Below are 23444 nucleotides of genomic sequence, written 5' to 3'. Positions count from 1 at the left end.
CCAGCCCAGCGGGTGCCCCAGCCCCGGGGCAGGTGCTCCCAGGCTGCATCACCCCCAGCGGCCCCGCTGGAGCAGACCCTGCCCAGGCTTCTATCCCGGCTGCACGCGCCGGATGTCGGAGCTGGGGTCACCCCGTGAGGGGGGAAAGGCCTCAGCGGAGCAAGGTGGGAGGCAGAGTTGCTGTCAGTGCATGGCTCACCCTGCTCCTGCCAGCCCCACAGCCCTGCCCATCCCTGCCGCAGGCTCCAAACCACTGGCTCTGTTTTCAGGCAGCGGCGCAGGCAGGGAGGGCACAGCGTGGCCCCCAGGGCAGTGGTGAAGGGACATGGGATGCTCCCGGGGGAGCAGAGCAGGGTGGGGAGCACTGGGACACAGTGCTGGGGGGCTGCTCTGGGTTGATAGGGGTGGACAGAGGGTGCTCACAGCAGGTGATGCCCACACAGTGCAGTCGGTGGCACTGGCCAGTGGTGGCAGCGGGGTGGGCCGGGACGGGGTGCTCACAGGCAGGCCGTCGGGTAGGCTATTTGGCTGAGATACGTGGGCACGGGCGACAGAGGAGGGAGAATATAAAAAATACAAAAGAGCGCGGCCCCGCAACGCAGGAGGCAGTGCCCTGCCTGATGCCCGCCCGCGGCAGGTGGGGCTGCAGGGGGCTGGCACCGTGCGCACACGCTGGCTTCTAACTGGCTTTTTATTTTATATCAAGAACACTTGGTTTTAAAATCTTTACAAAGGACAAAACGCGGCGACTCCGTTAGTGTGTAAAGAACTAAAGATCTGCTTAAAAAACGTCTCTGCAAAGAGAAACAACTGACACAAAAGAGATTCTCCGCAGCGCAAAGAGGGGCAGAGGTGCCAAGTCTCCAGCCCAGGCCCCTGCTCCCAGGGTCCCTGGGGTCCCCGAGCCATGGCACCAGCCCCAGCACCCGCACCCAGCACAAGGCTGGGTCCCCGGACCCTGCCCGCTCCCTCTGCCTATAGCACCATGGCCTAGGGCCACTTCTCTACTCAGTGAAGGAACCTTTTCCAGGGCACTCGGGATGCCAAGCCACCTGGGGATGTCAGGGCACTGGTCGAGAGGGATGCCCGGCCCCGCTCCTTGTCAGTCTCCGGGTGCTCAGCGGGCGGAGCTCTGGGGATGCGATTGCCCCTCTGGGGATGCGATTGCACAGCCCTGGTACTGGGAGCCCCGTGGCTGCTGCCAGCAGGGTCCCCTCTGCCCGCCCATGCCAGTGCACGGCGCAGGGGCTATGCCATGTCCCCTCTGCACCCCAAGGGCACCCTGGGGCGACCCACGGGGCCCTCTGGCTGGGAGCTGGGAGAGTCAAAGCACTTCTCAAAAGTTAGATACGAACGAAAGAAAGCGCCGGGGGGAGAGCGGGGCATCCGGCTGCGCTGGGACACCACAGGTCTCCAGGCTCGGTGCCGCACTGTCCGTGGGCGCTGCCCCTCCGTCCGGGGGCTCGGTCAGCCCAGCTGGTCCCTCTGCCAGTGTCTGCTGCGTGCGTGTGCGTGCGTGCATGCGTGTGCGCCGGCGGCGGGCAGCTATACCCTGGTGGTGGAGTGTGAGTGCGGGAGGCCTGTGCTGTTGAAGCCGGCAGTGAAGGTGTTGTAGGGGTGCAGGGTCTGCAGCCCCACCAGCGAGTTGGGGATCATGGTGATGGTGTTGGGGGTCATGAGCGGGATGTCATCCGGAGAGCGGCGCAAGGTGAGGGTGTAGTCGGGCAGAGCAGCCAGGCGCAGGGCGTCATGGGGCGGCACAGCCTCGCACTCATGGTGCCCCTGGCTCACCTGCAAGGAGGGCATCTCCTCGTCGGGCGCGTGGGTGATGTCATTGGCGGCGCCACGCTGGGGGCTGGCCTGCCGGTGCGTGTCCTGCCGACGCTTGTCCTTGCGGTAGTAGAGGGCGGCGAAGGCCAGCACGTTGAGGAAGAGGAGGGAGGCGCCTACGGCTATGGTGACGCTCAGCTCGGTGGAGTAGTCACGGGGGCTCTCAAGCAGGGTGCCCGCCTCCTGCTCTGGGCTCCACTTCTTCCCATTCTCGCTGTTGTAGGTGGGTGAGATGGCGGGGCGCTTGGTGGCCCAGGTCTTGCCATTGGGCCGGCGGGTGATGTGGGAGTTCTGCGTGGTGTCAGGTGGTGGCACTTTGGTGGTGGTGGAGGTGTAGTGGAACATATCATGCAGGTTGTACAGGTGGGGGACCAGGTGCTTCCAGAAAGCCACCTTGGTGGCCCGGTAGTGGTCACGTACCCGTGGCTTCAGCCCGATGTGCAGATACAGCTGGTCACGGGGGTTGTACTTGGACCAGGCCACCTCCTCAAAACGATTGGCCTTGGTGTGGATGAACTTTGTGTCCTGGGGGACGGGTTTGTTGGGGTCCCTGTGAAACACAGACAAAACAGAGCTAGTACCAGGAAAAGCCGGAGAGGTGAGCAGGGAGAGCTGTATGCAGAGATGGAGGCTGGGGGTCCTTTACCAGTGGTGGCACAGGGTGGGCTAGCGAAAGGGCCTGCATGGGTTGGCAGCACTCAAACCCTGGGTCAAATCTCACCCATGATAACCATGGCCAACCAACCTCCCCACCCCTGCGTTTGGCTGGGTCCTGTCCTGGGGACTGTCCACTCTCTCAGCTTCTCGCTGTGTGGTTGATGCCCTGACCCCAGTGAAGGTGCAGCACACGGACCTCTGGGCACGGGGGGGCTCAGTCTCCCACACCAGACATGACACCCCACCACCACAGCACAGTCCCAAGGGGTGCAGCTGCAATGAGTGCAGACCCCCAGGCGCAGCACCCATCCCCACTCACCCTGTCTTGGCAAAGTTGGTCCAGTAGGTCATCACCACGGCACTGAGCATGACGTCGTTCTTCGAGAAGTTGCAGGGAAAGAGGTCTGTGGGGCCAATCATGGGGATCCCGAACACATAAGGCACCTCATCCCCGTGGGCTGCGTCGGACCACGCAGGCTTCATGAGGCTCTGGCAGTGGTGGTAGAAGGCGTAGAAGTAGGTGGGGGAGCCGTAGCGGGCGTGCAGGTCGGCCGTCACCACTGATGGCTCTACCCACTGGTGGTCAGTGAAGAGGGCCACCAGAGTCTTGCGACGTGTCTCAGGGTTGTCCCTGTCAGCCCAGTCCGTGTACATGAACTTGATGGTCTCCCGCAAGGTGTCCTTGCCCTCAGGGTAGCCGTACAGATTGTCTACAAAGTTGGAGACTGAGTAGTCAAAGTCACTGCCCGAGACACCGTCCTCGGGGTCCACCACACCCTCCACGAACTTCAGACCCTCACCCTGGTTGACCCCCAGCATGATATCATAGTTGAGGAACTCGCCCTGCTCCATCAGGATCTCTGGGTCGTCTGGGATTACATCCCCGTCAATGACTGGCCCAAAGGCCACGTGGTAGCGAGCCGGCTGGATATCTTGCTCCACCAATTCCTTGGCACTCTTCTGCCGCAGGCAGTCCACCATGTCCACCGTGTCCAGCACGTTGCAGCCCACCTTGTCGGCCAGCATGCTGGTGTACTTCACGGGCTGGTAGTTCACCGCCCAGCTGGAGAGCGCAGAGCCGCTCTGGATGATGGCTCTCTGGAAGAGACCTGCAAGACAGGAAAGGAGCGGAGGAAGCTCCCAGCGGGGTGAGCGCCGTTCCAATACCCCAGCACTGCAGTGCAGGATGCAGCGTGGAGAAGGCATCAATGCCCTTGGAACCCTGCAAGGGCCCAGCGCTTCAGCCCATGCCTGGCCTTGACCCGGGCTGTGGTGCCTGCTGAGCCAGGCTCGCACAGGGGGCTCAGCTCAGGGCCACCATGAGGGTGTCAGGGTGACAGCTGGGCAGGCAGTGGGTGTTCCTGGCAGCAACCAAGGGCTGCTGTGCTCCCCAAGGATCCCATTGCAGGGGATGGCCAGCATCCCTCTGTCCCAGTGCAGAGAGGAGAGGGGCCATGGTTGCATCACAGCCTGGCCTTGCCAAGCAGCCCGCACTGTCCCAGACACCCCAAGGATGTGTTGCCTGAGCCCCCAAAGGACACACGCTGCCTCCGGCTCAGCACCACCCTCCAGCCCAGGGTGGCACTGTCTTCACTGAGCAGGCAGGCTGCAGGCTGGCAGCAGCAGGAGGGTTAATGCCTTCTCGGGGACACTTAACCCTGCATGTCCCACCCCACTGCTTTGTCAGGGTCCCCCCGCCCCCCTCCTTGCCGCTTCCTGCCCAGCTGGGGCTGCTCGGTGCCAATCCGGCCCTGCAGGAGCACGCTGCCAGATGCACAAAGAGGGCCTTTCTGCCACCGGGAACACAGAGGGAGTGGACTTTCGCCCTGGAAAAGGGGCCACAAAGGCCCTGGCCCAGGCGGAGGAATGCGTGGCTGCGCTCCAGCCCCATGTCAATGGCGCTTGTGCTCAGAATACAAAGGGCGGCAAGGAAGCAGAGCCTCCGGGGTGGTGAAAGGCAGCGGGGCTCAGGGTGCACCCTGGGGTCCCTGCTGTCTGGCCAGCCCATTCCTGCAACCCAAGTGCTGCCTGCACCCTCGTCGGACCCTGGCACTTGCTCGCCACAAGAGACTGTCTCAGGCGGTCCCTGAATGGTGCTGGTGCAGCAGCATGGTAGCCACAGGGCTGCCTCCGGCCCCCTGAAATGTGGAGCGCCTGTGTGAGACCCCCTGTGTAGCCAAGGCCATGCTGCTCTGCAGGGGAGCATGCACCTTCCCGCAGCAGAAGTGTTCGGAGGCTTCTGGCTCCCAGCCACCATGTCCATAGCTCTTGTCTGCACGCACAGTCCTCACTCTGCCAAGTACCTGATGTACAGTCCCATGCACTGGGACAAAGAGAAGTCACAAGCTCTGTTTGTCACCTCCCAGTGCCCTAGAAAGCCATACCCAGCCTATGGGCTGGAGTCTGGCCATGGGTTTGCTTGCTCTGCGCCATCATCCATGTGCCAAAGAGCCTGGATGGGTGTCACCTGGGTCCCAGAAGGTGCTATCCCAGCAGCAGCTGTTGCAGCATCACTTCCCAGACAGACCCTCTGGGCTGGGCGCTGCTCCTGCCCACCTCTGCCTGGGGAAGCATGGGCAGCCGGTGTCACCCACAGCTGGTCACATCCCTGATGGACTCCCTTCGCTGTGTCTCTGCATGGCCATGTCCTGACCCAGGAGGACCCAGGAGTCTGCGAGAGCCCAGACCTGCCATGTCCTCCCCCTCCATGTCAGCACCCAGCTGAAGCCCGAGAAGCACCCCAGGGAGGCATCGCCACGCTGCAGCTCACCCCGGAGCCCTCCAACCTGCTGGGGCCCAGGCAGGAAGATGCAGCTCTGCCTTCCTTGCCTGTTCCCCTCTGAGGTGAGGGTCCCAATGCACCCCACATCCTGCAGACCTGGCTGCCATAGCACAATGGAGCTAAGCGGTGGGACCAGGGCTCTGCCGGAGGGTGCCCAGTGCCGCAGGCTGCCTCCAGCTCCTGATTTCTCCTTCGCTTTGCACAGTAGCTGAAACTGGAAACACCTCTGGGGTTGTCTGGGCCAAGCCATACTCAAAGCAGGGTGCTGGATGCCTTGTCCAGCTAAGGTCTGGGCATCGCCGGAGCTGGCAGCAAAGGGCAGCAGCCCCCGCGGAGCCAGAGATGGGGCAAAGGAAGCACAAGAGGTTTGCCTGGCAGCGATTGCTCCTGCCCCGGCATGGCCGGCTGAGGGGAGCAGCAGTATTTTGGTCCTTGGTGAGGAATCCACCCGCCTACAAGGGCTGAGGCTGGCAGGGGAGTCATGGGTCTCCCCGGCAGCCAGACACAGCGTGTGCTGCATCAGCCTCCAGTGTCTGCCTCTTGCAGCGCCTGGCAGAGCAGGCACAAATTAGCAGCTTCATTAATAGCTCTTGATCACTGTGAGTTTTATTTTGATGTGATAAAAACAAACCTGCCAGGTCTGCAGGCTGCATCTTAGCACAGTTACCCCAACGCACTCCAGAGCTGGCTGCCCCATCCCTGGGGAGATGGGTACTCCGGCGCAGGGGTTTTTTTGAGGTCATTTTATGGCCATTTGCTTTGATGCGACACTTGGCTGCAGCACCGAGTGCTCCCCTCCCACCTCACAGCATTTACAGCCAGCAGCAGCTCCCCTGCCACAGCAGCAAGGGTATCGGGCACCCAGCACCACTGCGGTGCAGGGGGGACTACACCACAGGCACTGGAGCTGGATGGGGCAGCAAAGGACATGGCATGCAGGTACAGGGTTTAGTGGCAGAAAGCCTAGTGTCATCTGAAAAGTGCTATACAGGCAAGACAGTATTTTTCGTGGCTGGCAAGTCGGGGAGCAGCTCCTCCAATCCACCCCAGCCTCTCTCCATTCCAGGCCCATACAAGTGGCTGGGGCCACCTGGGCAGCCAAGCACACAGTTCTGCTTCCAAAGAGGTGGCATCAACTGGCCACGAAAACTGGTCTGCAGCCTTGGGGCTGCCCTGTCAGAAGCACCCAAACCCAGAGAGGAGACTCCTGGACCAAGAGCGCCTCTCCACGATCTCCGCCTGCCTCCCAGGCACTCCCATGATGGAGAGGAGCACCCTAAGAAGCACTGTGAATGCATTACATCCAGCGTCCCCTCCCCGGCCTTTCACACTCGGTATGGTCAAAAACACTTTTTCTTTCTGCAAGAGCTTTCAGCCTGTAAAAGACTCCCCACCCCTGTGCCCACGTTGCCCAGGTGGGTGCTGCCCACCCTGCAAGGGCAGGAGGGCATGCAGAGCCCCAAGTATCCACACAGGGACGGCAGCCGTGCCCTGCCCGCTGCTCAGAAACAAGTCTGCAAAGACCTACCCGTGCTCCTTTCCTACACACTGCTCAATTTACCATCTAACACAAGCAAAGCATCCTCTGGCTTTAGCCATCAAAAACATCTCCTCCTGTGGGCTAGAGAGCTGCTGCCTGCCCCGCACGGCTCTGGGTAGCTGGGAATCCTACACCAGGAGCCCCAAAAGCAGTGAGGGCAGCCCTGGTCCTGCCCTACTCTGGCATTGCAACATCAGCAGCAGCTCTGTATGTGTAACTCACATTTTCCATGTTCTCAAGGTTATTGTAGTTAAATACCCATTAATATTTGCACAAGTCACCTGAAGAGGATGGGACAACAGCCCCAGGAACATCCTGCTCAGGAGCTGGCAGAGGGGGAGCAGGATGGCAGAGGGGCTGACTTCAGCCACTGGGCTCTCATTCAGGAGCATGGACTGAGCACAAGTGTCCTGAGTGCCCTGGGGTGGCAGGGAAAGGGGCTTACCCAGGACAGATGTGTCCTGAGCAGGCAACAGCAGCTCCGTACATGCTGCGAGGGCTGGGTCACTTCAGCTTTACCTGTGTTTTTGTTTCTCTCTGCTTTACACAAACATGGCAGGGCACCAGCAATGGTGACAGCAGAGCCAGCAGGCTGCAGGGCAGTCATGGAAGACCAGGGACCACCATGGACTTAATGTGGGAGTGCCCAAGCTGCCAGTTTTGGGAAAGCAGCTGCCCACCAGATCCAGACATGCCTCTGTTGTCGGGTCTGTGGGGCAGAGCATCCCCCAGAGCTCTGATCCTTGGGACACTAAGGGGAGCCCAGCGGTGGGAGCAGCTGCCCTGAGAGCAGGAGCACTCTGCATAGGGTGGGTCAGTGCTGGCTGTGCCACGGGCTCCAGCACAGAGGGAGCATGGGGCACTGGTGGGCTCCAGAGCCTGCTTGGGATATCCTACCATCCAGGAGGCTCTGGAGCTCCCCTGCATACTCTGATCCCATGAGCCGTAGCAGCATGTCTCAGCCTCTCCACTTCAGTTCGCTGGCCCATCCAAGGAGAGGCTGGCAGCCAGCTGTGACCACTGGGCACACTGATGGGCAGCAGGGATGGGTGCGGAGGTGCAAGCAGCCTGTCAGCCCCACTCTTGTCCCTGGGGAAGGGCCATCAGTGGGAAGCAGAGCCCAGCACAGCGATGGGTCTCTGTGCGGGCATGGGCTCACCGCAGGGCAAGTGGTTTACCCAAATCAGGCAAGTTTAACCAGAAGGGCAGCTGGAGAAATCTGGGAGAAGAGAGCTGTTTTGGGCTTGCCTTTGACTCCATGGTGAACTGCCAGCATCCTACAAGCCCTGTGCCAGGTCTGGGCTCAGTGGGGTGCTGCCCTTCACTCCCCACCATGAGCGCAGGCTCTGCCACCTCTCACCGCAGCTAACGCCAGCCTCGTGCTGCCCACAGCATCTGCAAACCTCCACATCGAGTATTATCAAGCAGACTGTGATGCTGGTGCTGGTGCAGCAACCTTCACAGCAGCCTGGGCTGAGATCATTCCTGCTTTCAGTGTCGGGGCAAATAGTTCATCGACAGCTCCCAGGGCTGGAGGAAGGCTGCCCAAATTTGCCAGCAACCTGGCCAGCGCCAGCCTCCTCCCATACACCCTCTGCAATGCCATCAGCCCTGCTGAGGTTCTGGTCTTCTTCATTCCTGTGCGCTTCCCAGGCTGTTGAGCAGGGCTGCAGCTCTTCGCAACGTCTTCAAGTGCAATTTTGTGTATGTCTCTGAGGTGCAGACTCACGCCCGTGTTCACTGCCCATTCGTGTCCCCTTTTCCCTTGCACCATGCTTGGGGACACAGCACCGGAAAAGGGCTGCATCCTCATATGAAGCCCCTGGGACCAAGTCCCTGGCAAGCTGGTCCCCTGTGGACCATGTCCAGTTCAGACTTTGCTCCTGCAATTTCCTTTAGAAACTTCATCAAGAACACCTCTACTCCCATGGTTAACTTTTTTTCCCCCAATGCTCAATGTAAATGTCTTTGCAGGTGGTTTACATGCATTTGCTCTTATGCCAACACAATCTTTTAGCGTAAACAATTCCTTTCTTTATCTAGAGTAAACACTTTGCTATATTTACAGATATCAATCATATCACTTCCACCTGTGTTTTGCTAGTCGCAGCACTTGCAGCTCTCCCAGTCTCACAAGATGGGGCCCTCCATCCCTTCCCAGGCTCAGGTCTGGCTTCCCCTCTGTTCCAGTATGAATGGCTTTCCTAGCACTGAGATCTGTGCTCCCAGTGCCCTGCATGATAACCTACACTCCCTCCACACCTGCACGTGGGTGAGTCTGGGCGCTTGGGCAGGGTGCCGCAGGAGGGGTCACCACCTCTCCCCACACTCAGGTGCTGGCCCCAGGTTGCAGCCCGGTGCACTGTGAGCACCAGCTCCATCCCTGGCTCCCACGTGTTTGGCCACTGGCCTCTCCCCGCCCATGATGAGAAGGTTTTGCTTCCCGGCCCTGGGTCAGACTCTCACCAGTGAGTAATTAAAAAGCAGCCCTGACTTTGCTAGGGTGGCTGGCAGTACCCGGGTGGGCTCCTTTCCCCGGGTTAGCATCAGCAGGGCGCTTTCTCGCAGCCGCATCATCGTCGGGCACATCTGGCACCTACCTTCAGAGTGGTGGGAGAGGGTGAGCAGGCTGACGCAGGAGGCACCGATGCCAGAGCCGAAGACGGTGATCCGTAAGGGATCTCCCCCAAAGAAGGCGATGTTCTCGCTGACCCAGCGCAGCGCCTGTATCTGGTCCAGCAGCCCGTAATTGCCCTTAGCAGCCTGGTCCCCTGTGCTCAGGAACCCTGCGGGCCAAGGGGAGCCCGGTTAGGGATGAGGAAGCAGGGAGTGTTCTGACCTCCCACCCCCCTCTTCCCCAAGCCTAGGGGAACTTCTGTGGGACTCTGTCCCACCACAACATGAGACCCCACTACCAAGAGAGTTCTGTCAGCTCTAAGCTGGAGCAGGGACACCACTGAGCTCCAGCCACCCTCTGCACAGCACAGAGTGGTGAAAGGATGCGAGTGCATCTTGCAAGCCCCAGGGAGCCTCTCCAGCCAACTGCAAGCAGTGACAGGGTGGTGGGCATGAAGTCCTGTCCTACCTGGACCACAACCTGTGCTAATGTCAAGACATCTCACGCATGCTCCAAGAAAAGCCAAGAAAGCACCAGTGGCTGCAGGCAGGCTGAGTGCATGCACAGCCAATGCTTTCCATGGACTAGCATGGCCCAGAGGAGGCTCTATAAATATAAGGAGATGGGCTGGGCAGAGGGGAACCAACTGCAGCTTAAAATACAAAGGCTTTCAGTGAGGAAGAAGCTGAGAAATGCTTTCAAAAGCAAAGGGAACACCCAAGATAAGCTATCAGCGTTTTGTTTGCAAAGCAGGAAGCAAAAAACATGGTCCTGAGGCAAAATCCAGGCACATAACCCCAGCAGGCAGGGAGCGGCACCAGCATTGCTCCAGCACTGGAGGTGCTCTGGCCTGGTGCTGCAGCACTTCAATGGAGATGACGATAGCACCATTTAAGTCTTATTTCATATCGTGACTTATGTCTCTTAAATTTGCACCTATCCATCCTAAAGGCCTGACTTTAAATATTGAAAGGTCTTGAATAGGCTTGTTTTTACAGCCTATTTCGACCAGGTAACTGCCATCTTCCCTGAGACTATGGGGTCCGGAGACCATCAGAGGGATGTGCTGTCCCGGGTAGTGGCCGGGAGCCCAGCCTCCCGGGGAGAGCGCCGTGCCAGGCTGGATGGCTAGGAAGAGAGCCAGCCCTGCCAGCAGCCTGGCTGAGAAGGAGCTCTCCCCAGATCTTCGCACCCCGTGTTCTCCCTGCTGCTAAGGGAGGCAGCAGTGATGCTCCAGGCAAATCTCCTGTGTCCCAGCCCCGGGGGTTTGTGCTGCAGCAGGCAGGGGACCACACTGCCTTTTGACCCTGTGTCCCATTTCGCCTCTCCAGGTTGCCAGTGAAAATGGGACTGCAGTGGGCGGCAACGGGGGTCCCAGCAGCTCAGCCAGCTTGGAGGCAGCCAGTGCCTGGGGAGGGAGAGTTGCCGGTTCCGCAGGGGCAGCCAGGCAGTACCTGCTGGCAGCTCCAAGCCCTCTCAGGAGGAGACACTGGGTAAACACATTTATTATTTATTTAACCACAGACCAATATTTGCTTTCAGCTGAGCCAGGTTGTGTAAATGAGCCGGGGGGGGGAGCGGTGGCAGGAGCCAGACCGTACTGCGACCACTTGCTGGGGGCACTACCATGTGGCACCCTGCTCGGCAGCCAGGTCAGAGGGCAGAGGCAGCATCCGCAGCACAGCCCCCACCCCGCCAGGCCCCATGCCCCCCACTGCCCCCTTCCCAGCTGGTTCAAGCCCGCTCAGCCATGGAGGCTCGTCCCGCTGCCCAGCCATGCTGGCGGCACAGCCCACGCCAGCCAGCCCATACCGAGCACTCCAACGCGGTAGTTCAGGGTGATGACAATCACGTTCCCGTAGCTGGCCAGGACGCTGCCGTCTATCATGTTCCCTGTGCCCTCCATGTACGAGCCACCATGGATATACACCATCACCGGCTTGGCCCCGCTGTCCCGGATGTCTGGAAGGAGAGGCGGTTAAACACAGGACCCCACTGATGGCCGCAGCACCCTGCCTGACAGGCAGACCAAGGACGAGGGCAATGCCAGCTGCCAGGACCGGAGCGGGGGCTTAAAAGCCAAACCCAGAGCTCTACTGGGGGCCACAGAGTGGACCTTCAAAGCCAACCACCGCTGAAACAACCCTGCCAGGCCCTCTCCGTGTGGCGGCAGCCACTTTACCTTCCCCACACTGCTGTCCCCTCAGGGGTCTCAGCACATGCGAGAGAGATGCTGGCTGGACCCAGCTGCTCTTTCCCGGAGCTGGGCTCTGGCTGCATGTGGGATCCAGACCAGCGGCATCTCCGTTGTGGGTAGGAGTTGCAGAGTCCAGCCCCAGGATGCAGCCCCATTTCCCATCTTTGCCTGGACCCAAGCCCTTGGCTCCGGGAGTCCTGGAAGCTGGCATTGCAGGGGGGCAGGGATGGGGGTGTGCAGGACCTGGAAGGCAGGGCGGCACTGGTGGGTGCTCCAACGTCTGACTCTCCCACTCCCCCTCCCCATCCACCTGGGAAGGCAGAAACCTGCCAGCCGCCTGGATGTGAACCCATGGCACCCCAGTGCCCAGACACAGACATGGTGATGAGGCAGACAGTGTGGGCACGTGTGCGTGTCAGGGAGGTGAGCACAGTGTCTGGATGAAGACAGGGCATAAGGCATTGAGTGAGGATGGGGAGTGGGACCCCAAGGGCTGGGGAGGAAGGACTGCAGGAGCCTAGGGGACAGGGAGCAGCCATGCTCCCTCTCTCGACTGGCCCTGTCCGGGGGACATCCTGCCCCTTCTGCCCCACTGGCCTGGGATCCTCATGGAGCTGAGCATGGGTGTGAGGGAAAAACATCCGTGCTAGGCTCCTTGTACATCTCACCCACATTACACAGAGGAGGCAGTTGCGCCCATTGTGGCGATGGTGCCAGGTACCACATGCCTGCAGTGCCCAGCCCTCTCTTGGGCTGGCGAGCCAGCAGTGATGGACTTTGCCCTCCCTCATGCTCACCCGCACCCAGATACTTGCTCAGGCAGGCTGGCATCGCCTGCTGGGGCTGCTCAGCCTTGACTGCCCTGGCCAGCCGCTGCTCCCTGCCTGCCTCCCTCATTGTGCACCGCGTCATCCCAGCAGCCAGCTCCCACCACAGTCCCCACGGGACTGGGACTCCTGGGGCACAACCACACCAAGTCAGCAGGGATGCCCGGCTGGGGTGGACATGGTCCCTCGCACCCACCTAACCCCTGCCCACGTCCACTCCTCCCCGCGGCTTGTCCATTGCAGGGGGCTGCAGGGCAGGCTGATGGGTACCTCCAGCTGTGGCCCATGGCATGGCTGAGGGCGGCATCCCTTCTGTACAGAAAACCTCTTCCCTCCAGGAGAATGAGGATATGGCAAAACCTGTGCTGGCTCTTTTCCTATCATCAGGATGCAGCCAGGCAAATGCACAGACCTGGGGAGCAAAAAGCGCTCACGGGTCCTCCAGGACCGACATCGCCTGTGCAGCAGAGCTACGGCAGGACAACTCTTCCCAGGACCACCTGCTTGAAATGCAAAGGGCAGGAACAGCGGTGCCTGTGACCGTGTCCTCTCCTCCCTGCCACATGCTCCCACCGACACACAAAGGGACATCCTAGCAGCAGAATGTCAGCAATGTGCGGAGACATACCAGGGAATAAACAGCTCCTAATCGCTGCAGCACATTTTAGCGTGCAGGGATTTAGCACAGTCAAGACACTTAGGCTGAATGCCTGTTTACGCCCTGGTACAAGAGATACTGAGGCACAGGTTAGTGGGAGAAAACAATGGGGTTTTGGTACTGCCAAGGAAAAAGCTTTTCATCTGTTTCCCAGATCCTAAACGCCATCTGCCAGGCCATGCCCAAGCTGCCCTGGGACTCCTGCACACCATGAGGTTTTACTGTCCTCGACACGTTAGGGCTGCACCCTGGCCGACCCTTCCTCCTGCCTCCTTTTCACATCCCTGCAGCCAAACACACTGACTCCATACCCTGTAGATGAACAACCCTGTTTTACTAAAAATAGCTTATTCTGCAGCTTGCTTAGCCCTGGCGTACACCTAGAATCACATCTGCTTGAAAGCTCACTCGCTCTGCCTCGGCTGGTGCTGATGCTCTGGTTGCAAGCAAGACCTCGCTTGTGTTGGGTGGAGAAAGAGAGAAGTTAACAGAAACCATGTCTCAGTGGACCTCGGGTCTTCTGGGCATGGCCAGGTATCCTGCGGGAGCCAAGGGTGCCAAGCTGCTGGCACGGCCACCTTGCAGTGGTGCCCATGGTGGGGCCGGGCAAGGGAGGAGGGGGAGGTCACTGGCTCCCAGGTGCATGTCACTGACTCCGGAGGGATGAGGCTGGATGTGGGATGTGACCAGGCTCGGGGTGAAATGGGCTCAGGTGCCCAAGGGCTCCTCTCTTCCCAAGCTGCCATGCTTCCTCCCTGCCCTCGCTCAAGCGGAGCGGGAGCAAACTTTTCCTAAAGCAAAAAAACCCCACAAGCTTCCCCCCCCTGCCCTGAGGAGGGGAAGGGCCTGGGTGCCCTGCACAGCCGGCCAGCCTGCCCCCCACCCCGCACAGCTGCCTGGCACGGCAGACGGACACACACAGGGCTCCCTGGAGATGGAAGCGGATGGTGGGCAAACGGAGTTGCTTTGCATGTCATGCAGTGGCAGCCTCGAGCACAGAAATACCTTCGTCTTCATCCCCGTCATTATCCGCTAAGTCCTCTCCCTGTTTCTTAGCGCTGGCTCCTAGGGACCAAACACGAGGAGACAGAACAAAGAGGAAAACAAAAGGAAACAAAAACAAAACAAAACAAAAAAAAAAACAAAAGAGAATTCAAAAATAGCATGATAGCAGAGACGGTGGGGCCAGGCCTCCGCCCCACAGCGCTGCTGGCTACTCACACTGCACCTCTCCCAGAGCCAGGGCGGTGCAGGGTGCAGGCAGGACTGCCCCGGGAGCTGCGCCAGGATGCCACTTCACCTGGACCCTTTCCCAGATCCTCCCCGGGGAGTGCCAGGGCAGCAGGGAGGAGGAGGGCGGGCCTGGGCCAGCATCAGCACCGACAGCAGATCAGCCTCGTACAGCAGGCGCCAATCCTCCTGCATCCCAGCCTGGCCCCTGCCTGCTTGCACACCCTCAGCTCCCTGCACCAGGGCAAGGCTCCCTCTCATACCGCCCAGGTGCGAGCAGGAGCCCTGCTCCCAGCTCTGCTGCCACCAGGGACAACTGTCTCCTGCCACCAGCAGAGCCCACGTGGGTTGTCCTGGGTGGCCACTGGCCACTAGCTGTGGTCCTGCCCGTCAGCCCCACCTGGTGCATGGCCTGTGCCTGGCATGGCTATGCCACAAACCACCGGTGCCGCAGCACAAGACAACCACCGCACGCTGCTGGGAGCCATCGCGACTGGTGCTTCCCTGAACTGCTTGGCTCCATCTTGTACCAACTCCCTTAAAAGACTTGTTACATGGTTCACCGAGGATTGCAAAGGCACCAACCAGCTTGCCCTGACCAAGGCAGAACCCTAAAAATATCAGTTTCTGTAACGTCCTGAACACCTTCCAGTTGTTGCATGCCCTTAGCAAATCCACGGTGCCAGGGCACGGACCAGGCCAGCAGACTCAGCCCGGCGCTGTGGGATGCTGTTGCAGATGGCATGCACCAAGCATGGCACTTCCCAAGCTGCATGCAGCTGGCGTGAGCCAGGAGAGGTGGCCTGTGGGCTGGCGGGGAGCAGACACGGTGCAGACCTGTACCAAGGCCCCATTGCTACAAAGCGCTGCATGCCCTTGTGGGCACAAAGCCAAGTGGTGCCATCCCTGCACCCTGCAGCCCCAAATTTCAGGAAGAAGCTGTGCTCTCCTTATCCCCCTACAGCTGAAGACCAGCACCTGTGGTCCTCTGCTCCCTAATGCCTCCACCAAAAAAGTTCCCCAGGTGACAGTGACCTCGGGGTGACAGCAGGGTTTTTCCCGGGCAGGACTGCCCACACTGCTCAGCAACCTCCCCCAGGCGTGCAGGGCTCCAAGGTCCCACCAGGCACCCAGCTGATCCCAGGACCCTGCTGCTATCACCAACCGGCCCCATGGCCATTGCAGCAAGGGTTTTGCACAGCCTCCAGCAAGGCTCCCGCAAGCGAGGGGCAGCCCCACAGCTGGATGAAACTATGATGAGGCAAGCACAAAGCTGTCCGGGAGGACGAAACTGGGGAGTCGTCCTCACTGCCACTCTGGGAGTGAGATCGTGCAGGTGACACGAGTGGCGGATAACAGAGATGGCAGCATGGAGGGGGACAGGATTTGAATTTAAAAGCAATTTGTGATGGGGGAGTGAGAGGTCTGAAATGGCCCTGGGGCAGCTCCATCAGGGCAAGAGGCTTGCACAATGCCTTAAGCAGCCATGACCTGCTGGAGAAAGTCTGGAGGAGCAACGGCCAGAAGTCTAGAAAAATCTAGCAGGCAAGAAAAGCTTGCAAGAGGCTGGGTCACGTGAATCCTGGGAGCAGAGGAGTGATGGGAGCTACAGCAGCATCCCGACACATGAAAGGCCACCCAAAGAGCAACGGGTAAGGTGGAAGAGCAACTCCCTATCCGCGTCACAGAGCACAGGCAGCCCTGGAGCTACATGAGGTAGGTTCAAGCTAGACAAGAAGAAGAAAACCTTCCTGGCAGAAAGGGCAGGAAAGCACTGGAAAAGGTGGCCTGGGGAGGTGTTTAAGACCAGGCAAGACATGCTGCCAGGAAGACGTGAGGTAGAGCTGCTCCTGCCCAGGGCAGGGATGGATCAGCTGTCTCCAGAGCCGTTCTGATTTTCTCCAACTCGGAGTTCACCTCCCAACCTATCCACTCCATGCCCCAGCCATGCCCCCCCGCCTTCTGCTTCACCACCCAGCCGTCCCCCGAGCTCCTCACATCACTCTCCTGTTTTCACCCAACGCCACCCCCATCCTTGCCACCTCTTGCCCCAGCGCCCCAGCCCCAGCATCCCGCCTTCCTGCTGCGTCCTTCCCACACACTCCCTTGCCAGTCCACCTGCCAGCTGCACACTCAGCCGGGTGTGTGCCGCTGCCCAGCCTGTTTGCAGGAGGCTGCAAGCTGACCTACTGCATCTTCATCGGGAAGAGCTGCAAGCCCAGAAAGCACTTAAATGACGAAGTATTCATGCAATATTTGCTAACCGGTGCTGTGCGCCAACCTCCTTGGTACTGCTCAGGGATAGGGATTTTTCTCTAATGAAGACCACAGGCAGCGAGCCTTCATCCACACCATGCTTCAGAGCTGGGAAGCCAATCACAGGCAGCTGGAGATCCCTTTCCACTGCCAAGGGCCCTGGTGCTGTTAAAGACCTGGGACCAGCTGGGCTGCAGCGCTCCAGCATGGTCTCCCTCAGGGGACAAAGGTCTCCATGCAGACAGAGATGGAGGAACTGGCTGTGAGGAGCTGTTAGGCTGTACGAGAGGGCAGTGGACAACATCCCTGCGATCTGAGCAACTGTTCTGGCTGAGCAGGGAGGGATCCGGCTGGTGACTGCCACCCTGGAGCTTGGGGATGGCTGGGACAAGCCTAAAGCAACCTGAACTTCACGCACCGCAGAAGGGATGGTAGAAAGCAGCGCTGGGAAGCTAAGCAAAGCAGGAGCACAGTAATGCAGGCCAGGGCCAAGGGGAAACCGCGGTGGCACGTGTGCATGGCAAATGTGAAGCATGAGCCTTTCCCATTGGCAGGAAGGTGCCAGGGTGGCTGGGGTTACAGCAAACACAGGCTGCTGCAACCAAGTGGGCTTTTTGCCTCTCGCTATGTTATTCACCTCCACGATGACCCACTGATGCCCCATAGCTCATGAGAGCACTTACAGCTTCACTTCCCTCACCCATCCCTTGCACTTTGCTCCACTACCTCCCTCCACTGGTTATTGCCATGTTCAAGGATACCCATCCCAGGAGATCTTCCTCCGCACTACGCAGAGCCCCGCAGCACCTACTCTCATGGGGATGAGTTTAAGCTTGTGGATTCACAGCTGGGAAAACCAAAAGGACTCTCCTTACCCATCAAAAACTCCCTCCACTCACCCAGTGTGAATGCCTCTTGTGCCGCTTCACTTTAAGCTGACTGTGAAGTGACATTGTTCAGGCCGATAGGAAGGATGCATACACTCTTATCTGAAGGCTCTAGGAAGATTTAAGCTCAAGTTCAGTAAAAAATAAAATCACTTTCCCTGAAACAGGGGCATCCACACTGGATTTATGCTATCTTAAGTAAACCATGCCAACAGCACTGACGCCAGTGCAAACACAGATAAAGGAGGGTGGAGGAGCCTCGGTCCTTGGAGCCTTCGCGCTCAGCATGGTGTGGATAAGAGAAGAGCAGGAGCCTGAGCTGACACCTTTCCAGATCCCTATGTCTGCTCAGGGTGGCTGTGGGCAGCCCTAGCACCCCCTCCTCAGAGCAAGGTCCCCAGGGCACCCACTCCCACGCAGCAGCCGTGACGCCACAGGGAGCGGGAGCCTGCAGCAGCACTGCCACTATGTCTGATGGCAACGTGTACCCAGAGGCACACATGCTGGTGGCCACACTGGCTCAGTTATTTCTCTGGGAGCAACAAGAAATGGGACTGGGACTGATGACAGCCATGGAATGTGGTACTGCACAACCCCACAGGCAAGGGCAGCTCCGGTGGGACCTGTGTCCGTTGGTGCCTCCAGCCATCAGCCCTTGCTCCAGGACTGCAGTGCACCTCGGTGCTGCCCTGCCCCTCCCTGGCCCTGGGTAATGCAGAGGAGTTACCTCCATCCTTGAGCAGACTCCATAAAAGCACTGCATCTTCTCACGCTCTGCTGCCTCCGCCAGCGCAAACACCCCCCCTCACCTTTGCACCTCCGCTCCCCAGAGCGGAGCACCAGGGCAGTGATCTGCTCCCAGCCAGCTCTGCAAAGCAGCAGGCTTCGCAGAAGGCTGGCGAGAAGCCTTTCAGCAAGGGAGCACTGCAGATGTCACACAGCCATAGGGAAACTTCAGCCAGTACTCGGACAAGTTCACTTCTTGGAGAGCAGTGGAGAAGCCACAATGCTTTTCCTGCAGAGCAGCCAAAGTGCGTCCTGAGCCCTGGAGCTGCTGGCACCTCCAGCCACCCTTGCACAGCAGAGCAAGACACTGGACTGGCACATTTGTGTCCGCAGCATCGCAGACTCTGCACAGCCCCAGCCGGAGAGATTAGGGCAGTCACCAGTAAAAACCAGGGAGGGTTGCTATGTGCAGAGCAGCCACACTTCTCCCCTCCAAAAATGACATCCACCTCCTCATGCCCTGCAGTAAGGCCTGCCCAGGCTGGTGGTGAAGGGAAGGGGAAAGGATCCCGGCACCCACCACAGCCAAGCACAGGTTGGAAGTGTTGGCAGCACAAAGCAAAGGGCAGAGCTGTGTTTTGCACATAGGTACTGTACTGTGTGTGTACATGCTCTTTGGGTGGCCAGTGTTATTTTCACAGCAAAACCTGAGCCTCAGCACTGTCAGATCTCCTGGCACCATGCATGGCTAATTATTCTCAAAGCACCGCTGCCTTGCCTTGCTCCCAGAGAAGGGACTGATGTGTATGGAGGAGACTGGCATGTAGGAAATTTCCATATAGGAAATTATTGTGGGCAACCGGGCAGGGAAACAGGCATGTTTTTCTGTCCCAGGGATAAATTCTGATAAATTCTCAGTCCTTTGGCTGCTATGAAATACATTGAGCTTAGGGGCGGCAAAAATCACAAAAACTCCAGTAAGGTGGGAGCTGAGGCATTTTAAACCACCAAAACACTGCACAGTTGCCTGTTCTGCAAGAGGAGAGCTTATTCACCACTCATGTGTGGCATTAGAAATAATCAAGAATATTCCAGAACAAGCCAATGCTCGAATGACACACAGCCCGCGGAAATCAGCACTGCAGGTACATTATCCTCACCCCAAGCATTACTAACCCAGGATACACGATGAGTGGCGGGGGAGACTCCATGTCTCATCACAAGTGACTCAATTAATTTGAGCCAACGGCCACCAGAGCTGTGGTTGGAGCCGAAGGCCGCGCCAGCGTCTGGGTGCTTTAATTCCCGACACGTCACGCCTGGATGCCCAAATGGCCAGCACTGGGGATCTGCTGGTCTGTGAGTCCGCAGAGCCCAGCAGGGGCAGAGGGCACATCCCCCACCAGCTCCCCTGGGCGGTGACCAGAGGCAACCACAGATGGGCTGCGAAGAAACCCTGCCTGTGAGCAGAGCCAGAGGGGAGGGAAAACCAGGAGACAAGCACGCCCAAGGTGTTCCGCCATGCCTTACGTAGTCCCCCTTCTCCAGCCGTAACCTGGACCCTGCTTCCCTGGCCCCGGCTGTAGGGCTGGGGGCAGCAGGGGTCCGCCAGCCCCAGCAGCCAGTGGGAGGGCCGGGAGAGGAAGCGCTTTGAAGTGGCTGGCGATCGCTGGCACAGCCGGCTCCGGAGGCAGCGTGCGGAGACTCCCTAATGCGCCAGCCCTTTCAGGGGCAGCCTTGGAACTCAAGAGAGATGGCATGTGAATAGCCAGGACAGCAACAGGAAAAGCAAAGCAGAGAAACCCAACGACAGAACTGGGGGAAATGGATGGAAGGAAAGCACTCCCCAAACCTCCAAGCCCAGCTGCGCTGGCCCCACCGACCTCAGGGGTGCAGGGAGGTGGAGGCCAGGATGCAGGGACCCTGCTGCCACAGGATGCTCAGGGTGGCAGCCCCTGCCTGCCAGGCACCCCCTCCCTGCACTGAGCCTTTCAGAAGAGCTTGGCTGCGCAACTGCCTGCACATCCAACTTCGGGATGCACAGAGCAGCCCAGGCTCTCTCTGCCTGCAAGGGGGCTGTGTGGCAGGACAAGCGAAGCATCATGTCTGACAAGGGGCCGAGCTAGCTCCCATTTGCACGTCTCCACTCCCCAGCCTGTGGCACTGGGGCTGGCTGGGAACACAGGATCACTTTGGGGCAAGGAGGGCTGAGCTGCCCCACCTTGCCCCAAAGTGCAGCAGGATGAGCCCCACGTGGCCCTGGGAAGGGAGGCAAGGCAAAGCAGAGATGTGTCTGAACTGGAGGTGCTCGGCTGCTGCAGGGCAGCTGGGGCTCAGGGAGGATGCTGTGCCGGAGGTGGAGAGCAGATCCTCGCTGGCGGGGCTGGCAGTAGCGTGGGGGTGTGAGCAGCAGGGCGCAGCCTTGGTGGGACCATGGGCTGGGGCAGGACACGGCAGCGTTTACACAGCCAGGAGAGGTTTTGTGCTTTTAACCAAGGAGCTTTGGATGCAGAATGCTTTGGATGACCAGGGATGCAACAGGGGGAGAGCTCAGCCCAGGACGGGCTGCAGCCTGCCATCACACAGGTGCTTCCCTGAGCAGGTCCGTACTACCCCCAGCGGGGGATGCACCGCTAAGTGCTACCCACCATCCAAGGCTCCCCGTCAACCTAGGGGCTGGGAGGCTGCTGGTGCCAGCAGGATGAAGGCGGGAGTGCAGGCTCAGCATGGGAGAAGCTGTTCTGAAAGGCCTGGAGCAACGTGAGCATCCTCCTCTGACCTGACCCCAGACCTGCACTCCCAGCCAGCACTGGTCCTGGTTCCCCTGGTTGGGGAGCAGAGGTGACTGGAGCATCCACGGAGCTCCTCCGAGCGGGAAGTGGGGGGCAGCAGGGTGGGCTGCTCGGAGGGCCCGCGGTCTGGGTGGCGGCACAGAGAGGTGCTGGAGGAGCATGCCACAGGCCGGGGGCCAGCCAGGCACCCTCTCACTCTCTCGCTCTCTCTCTCTCTTTCCTCTCTGTGCCTCTCTGCCGGTCGGCTTGCTACATACCTCCTTTCCTACATATTTTCTTGTTGGGCTTTCGGGTGCATTCCTTGGAAATCCGTTTTACTGTAAAATGAATAAAAGACTACAAAATAACAGGAGGCTCCACTGGCGGGAGTGGGCATGCAATCACAACCACGCTGCTGCCCTCCCGCCGCCCCCCGGGACCGCGGGAGGTGGGGAGGGAGCATCGCCGTGGGAGGAAAACTCTGGGCCAGCTGTGCTGGGCGGGAAGGAAGGCACGATGCATCCTGTGGCCAAGGGCCCCAGGGACGGAGGAGTGGAGCCAGCCAGCCTGGGAGAAACCACTGGCCCCCAGGCTGCTCCACCGTGCACAGCAGACCTGCTGCAGGTCCCTTCCAGCCCACCAAAAATCCCTGGGAGCTCCTGTTGCGGTGAGGCTGGGGTGGACGCGCAGGCAGGCGCTGCCTCCTCTGCCCTCTACTTACAGTTCAGATGGGGTCCCCTACAAAGGAAAAGGTTAGACAAGGAGGCACCCAGCACCGCTCAGCCTCACCCCAACGGGACCATGCCCCACGGGTCCCTGGCACCCCAGGCTCATCACTCTGCCGTCATCCCATCAGCAGACAGGGGAGCAGCCAAGCGATGCACCTGCCAGTGCCCCCAACCTCCCGTCCATACCAGAGCCCGGAAAAGGGCTCCGTGGTCCCTTCCTTGCCAGAGCATCTCCCCAGGGAGAGGCAGAGAGTGTTCCTCCCAGCCGCAGCTGCAGCCCACGCCCACAACTAGCGCATGGACCTGGGGAGGGTGGAAAAGGGGGAGGAAGGACGAACCCGAACCAACTCAAGACAGAACCTGGCACTCGGCGCCTGGGGAGCACAAACCAGCTTGTCGCTCTGTGAATCTGCAGTCAGAGAGTCGGATTCAGATTTAGCAACACAAGAGAGGAACCTGTGACGATGCCATGGAGGTGGAGGGCGGGGACTGGGAGGCATGGAGGAGCAGGAGCACGCGAGACAGAGATGGCAGCTGAGGGCAAGAGGGCGAGCTGCGTGGCCAGAGAAAGCTTTCCACAAACAGACAGCATGCTGCAGGGTCCACAACCACATGCTTCAAACACAACACCCAGGTGAGACCAACCATTGCTGGGGAGGGGCGGAGCAGCCCCACCCCCCCCGCCCTCCTGCGGGCACCCAGGCAGGGACTCACCATCCTCCGTGGGGATGTAGATGTTGAGGTACAGACAGTCCTCGTTGGGATCCTGGATGTACGTGGCCACAATATCCAAGTTTGAGGTAAACCAGATGGGCAGCATGATTTCAGGAACGGCGTTGTGGATGTTCTGGGGGCAGACCGGTGAGAAGTGGGTAGCGTTCCTGATGCCCGACCAGGATGGCGGAGGCTCAGGGGGCATGAACCTCTTCTCCCCAATGGGGGGGGCGGCATAAGGCACCCCCAGGTACTGGTCCACAGGGCCCAGGATCTCACTGGGCAGGGGCACGCGCACCCCCCGTAACTTCCCATAGTGCGTGTTGACAGTCGGCGAGTAGGCCTGGCCCTCCATCTGCACAACCACCGAGGCGAAGCTCAGGACCCAGAGGGCAAGATGCAGGTCCCAGCCGGCTACCAGCTCAGGCACTTGGAGAACGGGGGGCAAGAGAGGGCTTCTCCAGAGTATCAGCCACATCGTCCGGGAGGAGCAGCACCAACATCCAGGCCTGAAGCTCCTGGGGCGAGGGCTCAGGGCATCCCCATCACGCCAAGCCTCCGATTTGCCCACGGGGAACAGATGGAGCAGGAGAGCCGGGAGGCAGGAGCACACAGCGCAGCCACACCTTCTGCTGGGTGAGTCAGGAGCACGGATGCAGGGAGATGTGCCACTGCTCCTCACAGCCTGCCAGCTGCCCGTTGCTGCCCGCCTGCCAATGGTCCGACCTGGAGGGGACTGCTGATACTGTGGAGAGATGGAGGGAATTAACAGCAGACTTGCTCTGGGAAGAGTCAAAGAGCTGTAGCGCAGAAGGAGCCAGGATCCCTGTCCGGACCCTCCCACCCATGGGTGCTCGTTGGCTCTGCCACTGCCCAGGCAGGCGGCTCTGGGAGTAGACAAGCGCGGGCAGCACAAGTAGAGCACGTGCAGACACACAGACTGCATCTGTCCACACCTGCAGAGCCTGTCCCCAAGCTCTCGGGGGCCAGCCTTGCCCATGCCTTGCCCGGGTGAGCCCCGCAG

At 59.7% G+C, this 23444-nt stretch overlaps 1 protein-coding gene across 3 annotated transcripts; it reads right to left on the bottom strand.

The window, feature by feature from the left end:
- Positions 1-1545: 1545 nt before the first annotated feature.
- Positions 1546-22541, bottom strand: NLGN3 (neuroligin 3). 3 transcript variants are annotated; one of them, XM_059824349.1, is made up of 7 exons: positions 22421-22541; positions 21257-21316; positions 14114-14173; positions 11239-11388; positions 9410-9595; positions 2807-3596; positions 1546-2380 (listed from the first exon to the last, which is right to left on the bottom strand). In XM_059824349.1, the coding sequence occupies exons 1-7, from the start codon at positions 22524-22526 to the stop codon at positions 1546-1548; spliced, it is 2187 nt and encodes a 728-aa protein (XP_059680332.1). In that variant the 5' UTR covers positions 22527-22541. The 3 variants fall into 3 exon arrangements, with proteins under 3 accessions (XP_059680332.1, XP_059680333.1, XP_059680334.1); XM_059824350.1 differs by lacking the exon at positions 21257-21316; XM_059824351.1 differs by lacking the exons at positions 14114-14173; positions 21257-21316.
- Between the last annotated feature and the right edge of the window lie 903 nt (positions 22542-23444).

Source organism: Gavia stellata, chromosome 14 (genome assembly GCF_030936135.1).
Source record: "Gavia stellata isolate bGavSte3 chromosome 14, bGavSte3.hap2, whole genome shotgun sequence".
Taxonomy (NCBI): domain Eukaryota; kingdom Metazoa; phylum Chordata; class Aves; order Gaviiformes; family Gaviidae; genus Gavia; species Gavia stellata.
This window is presented reverse-complemented; position numbering and strand designations above follow the sequence as displayed.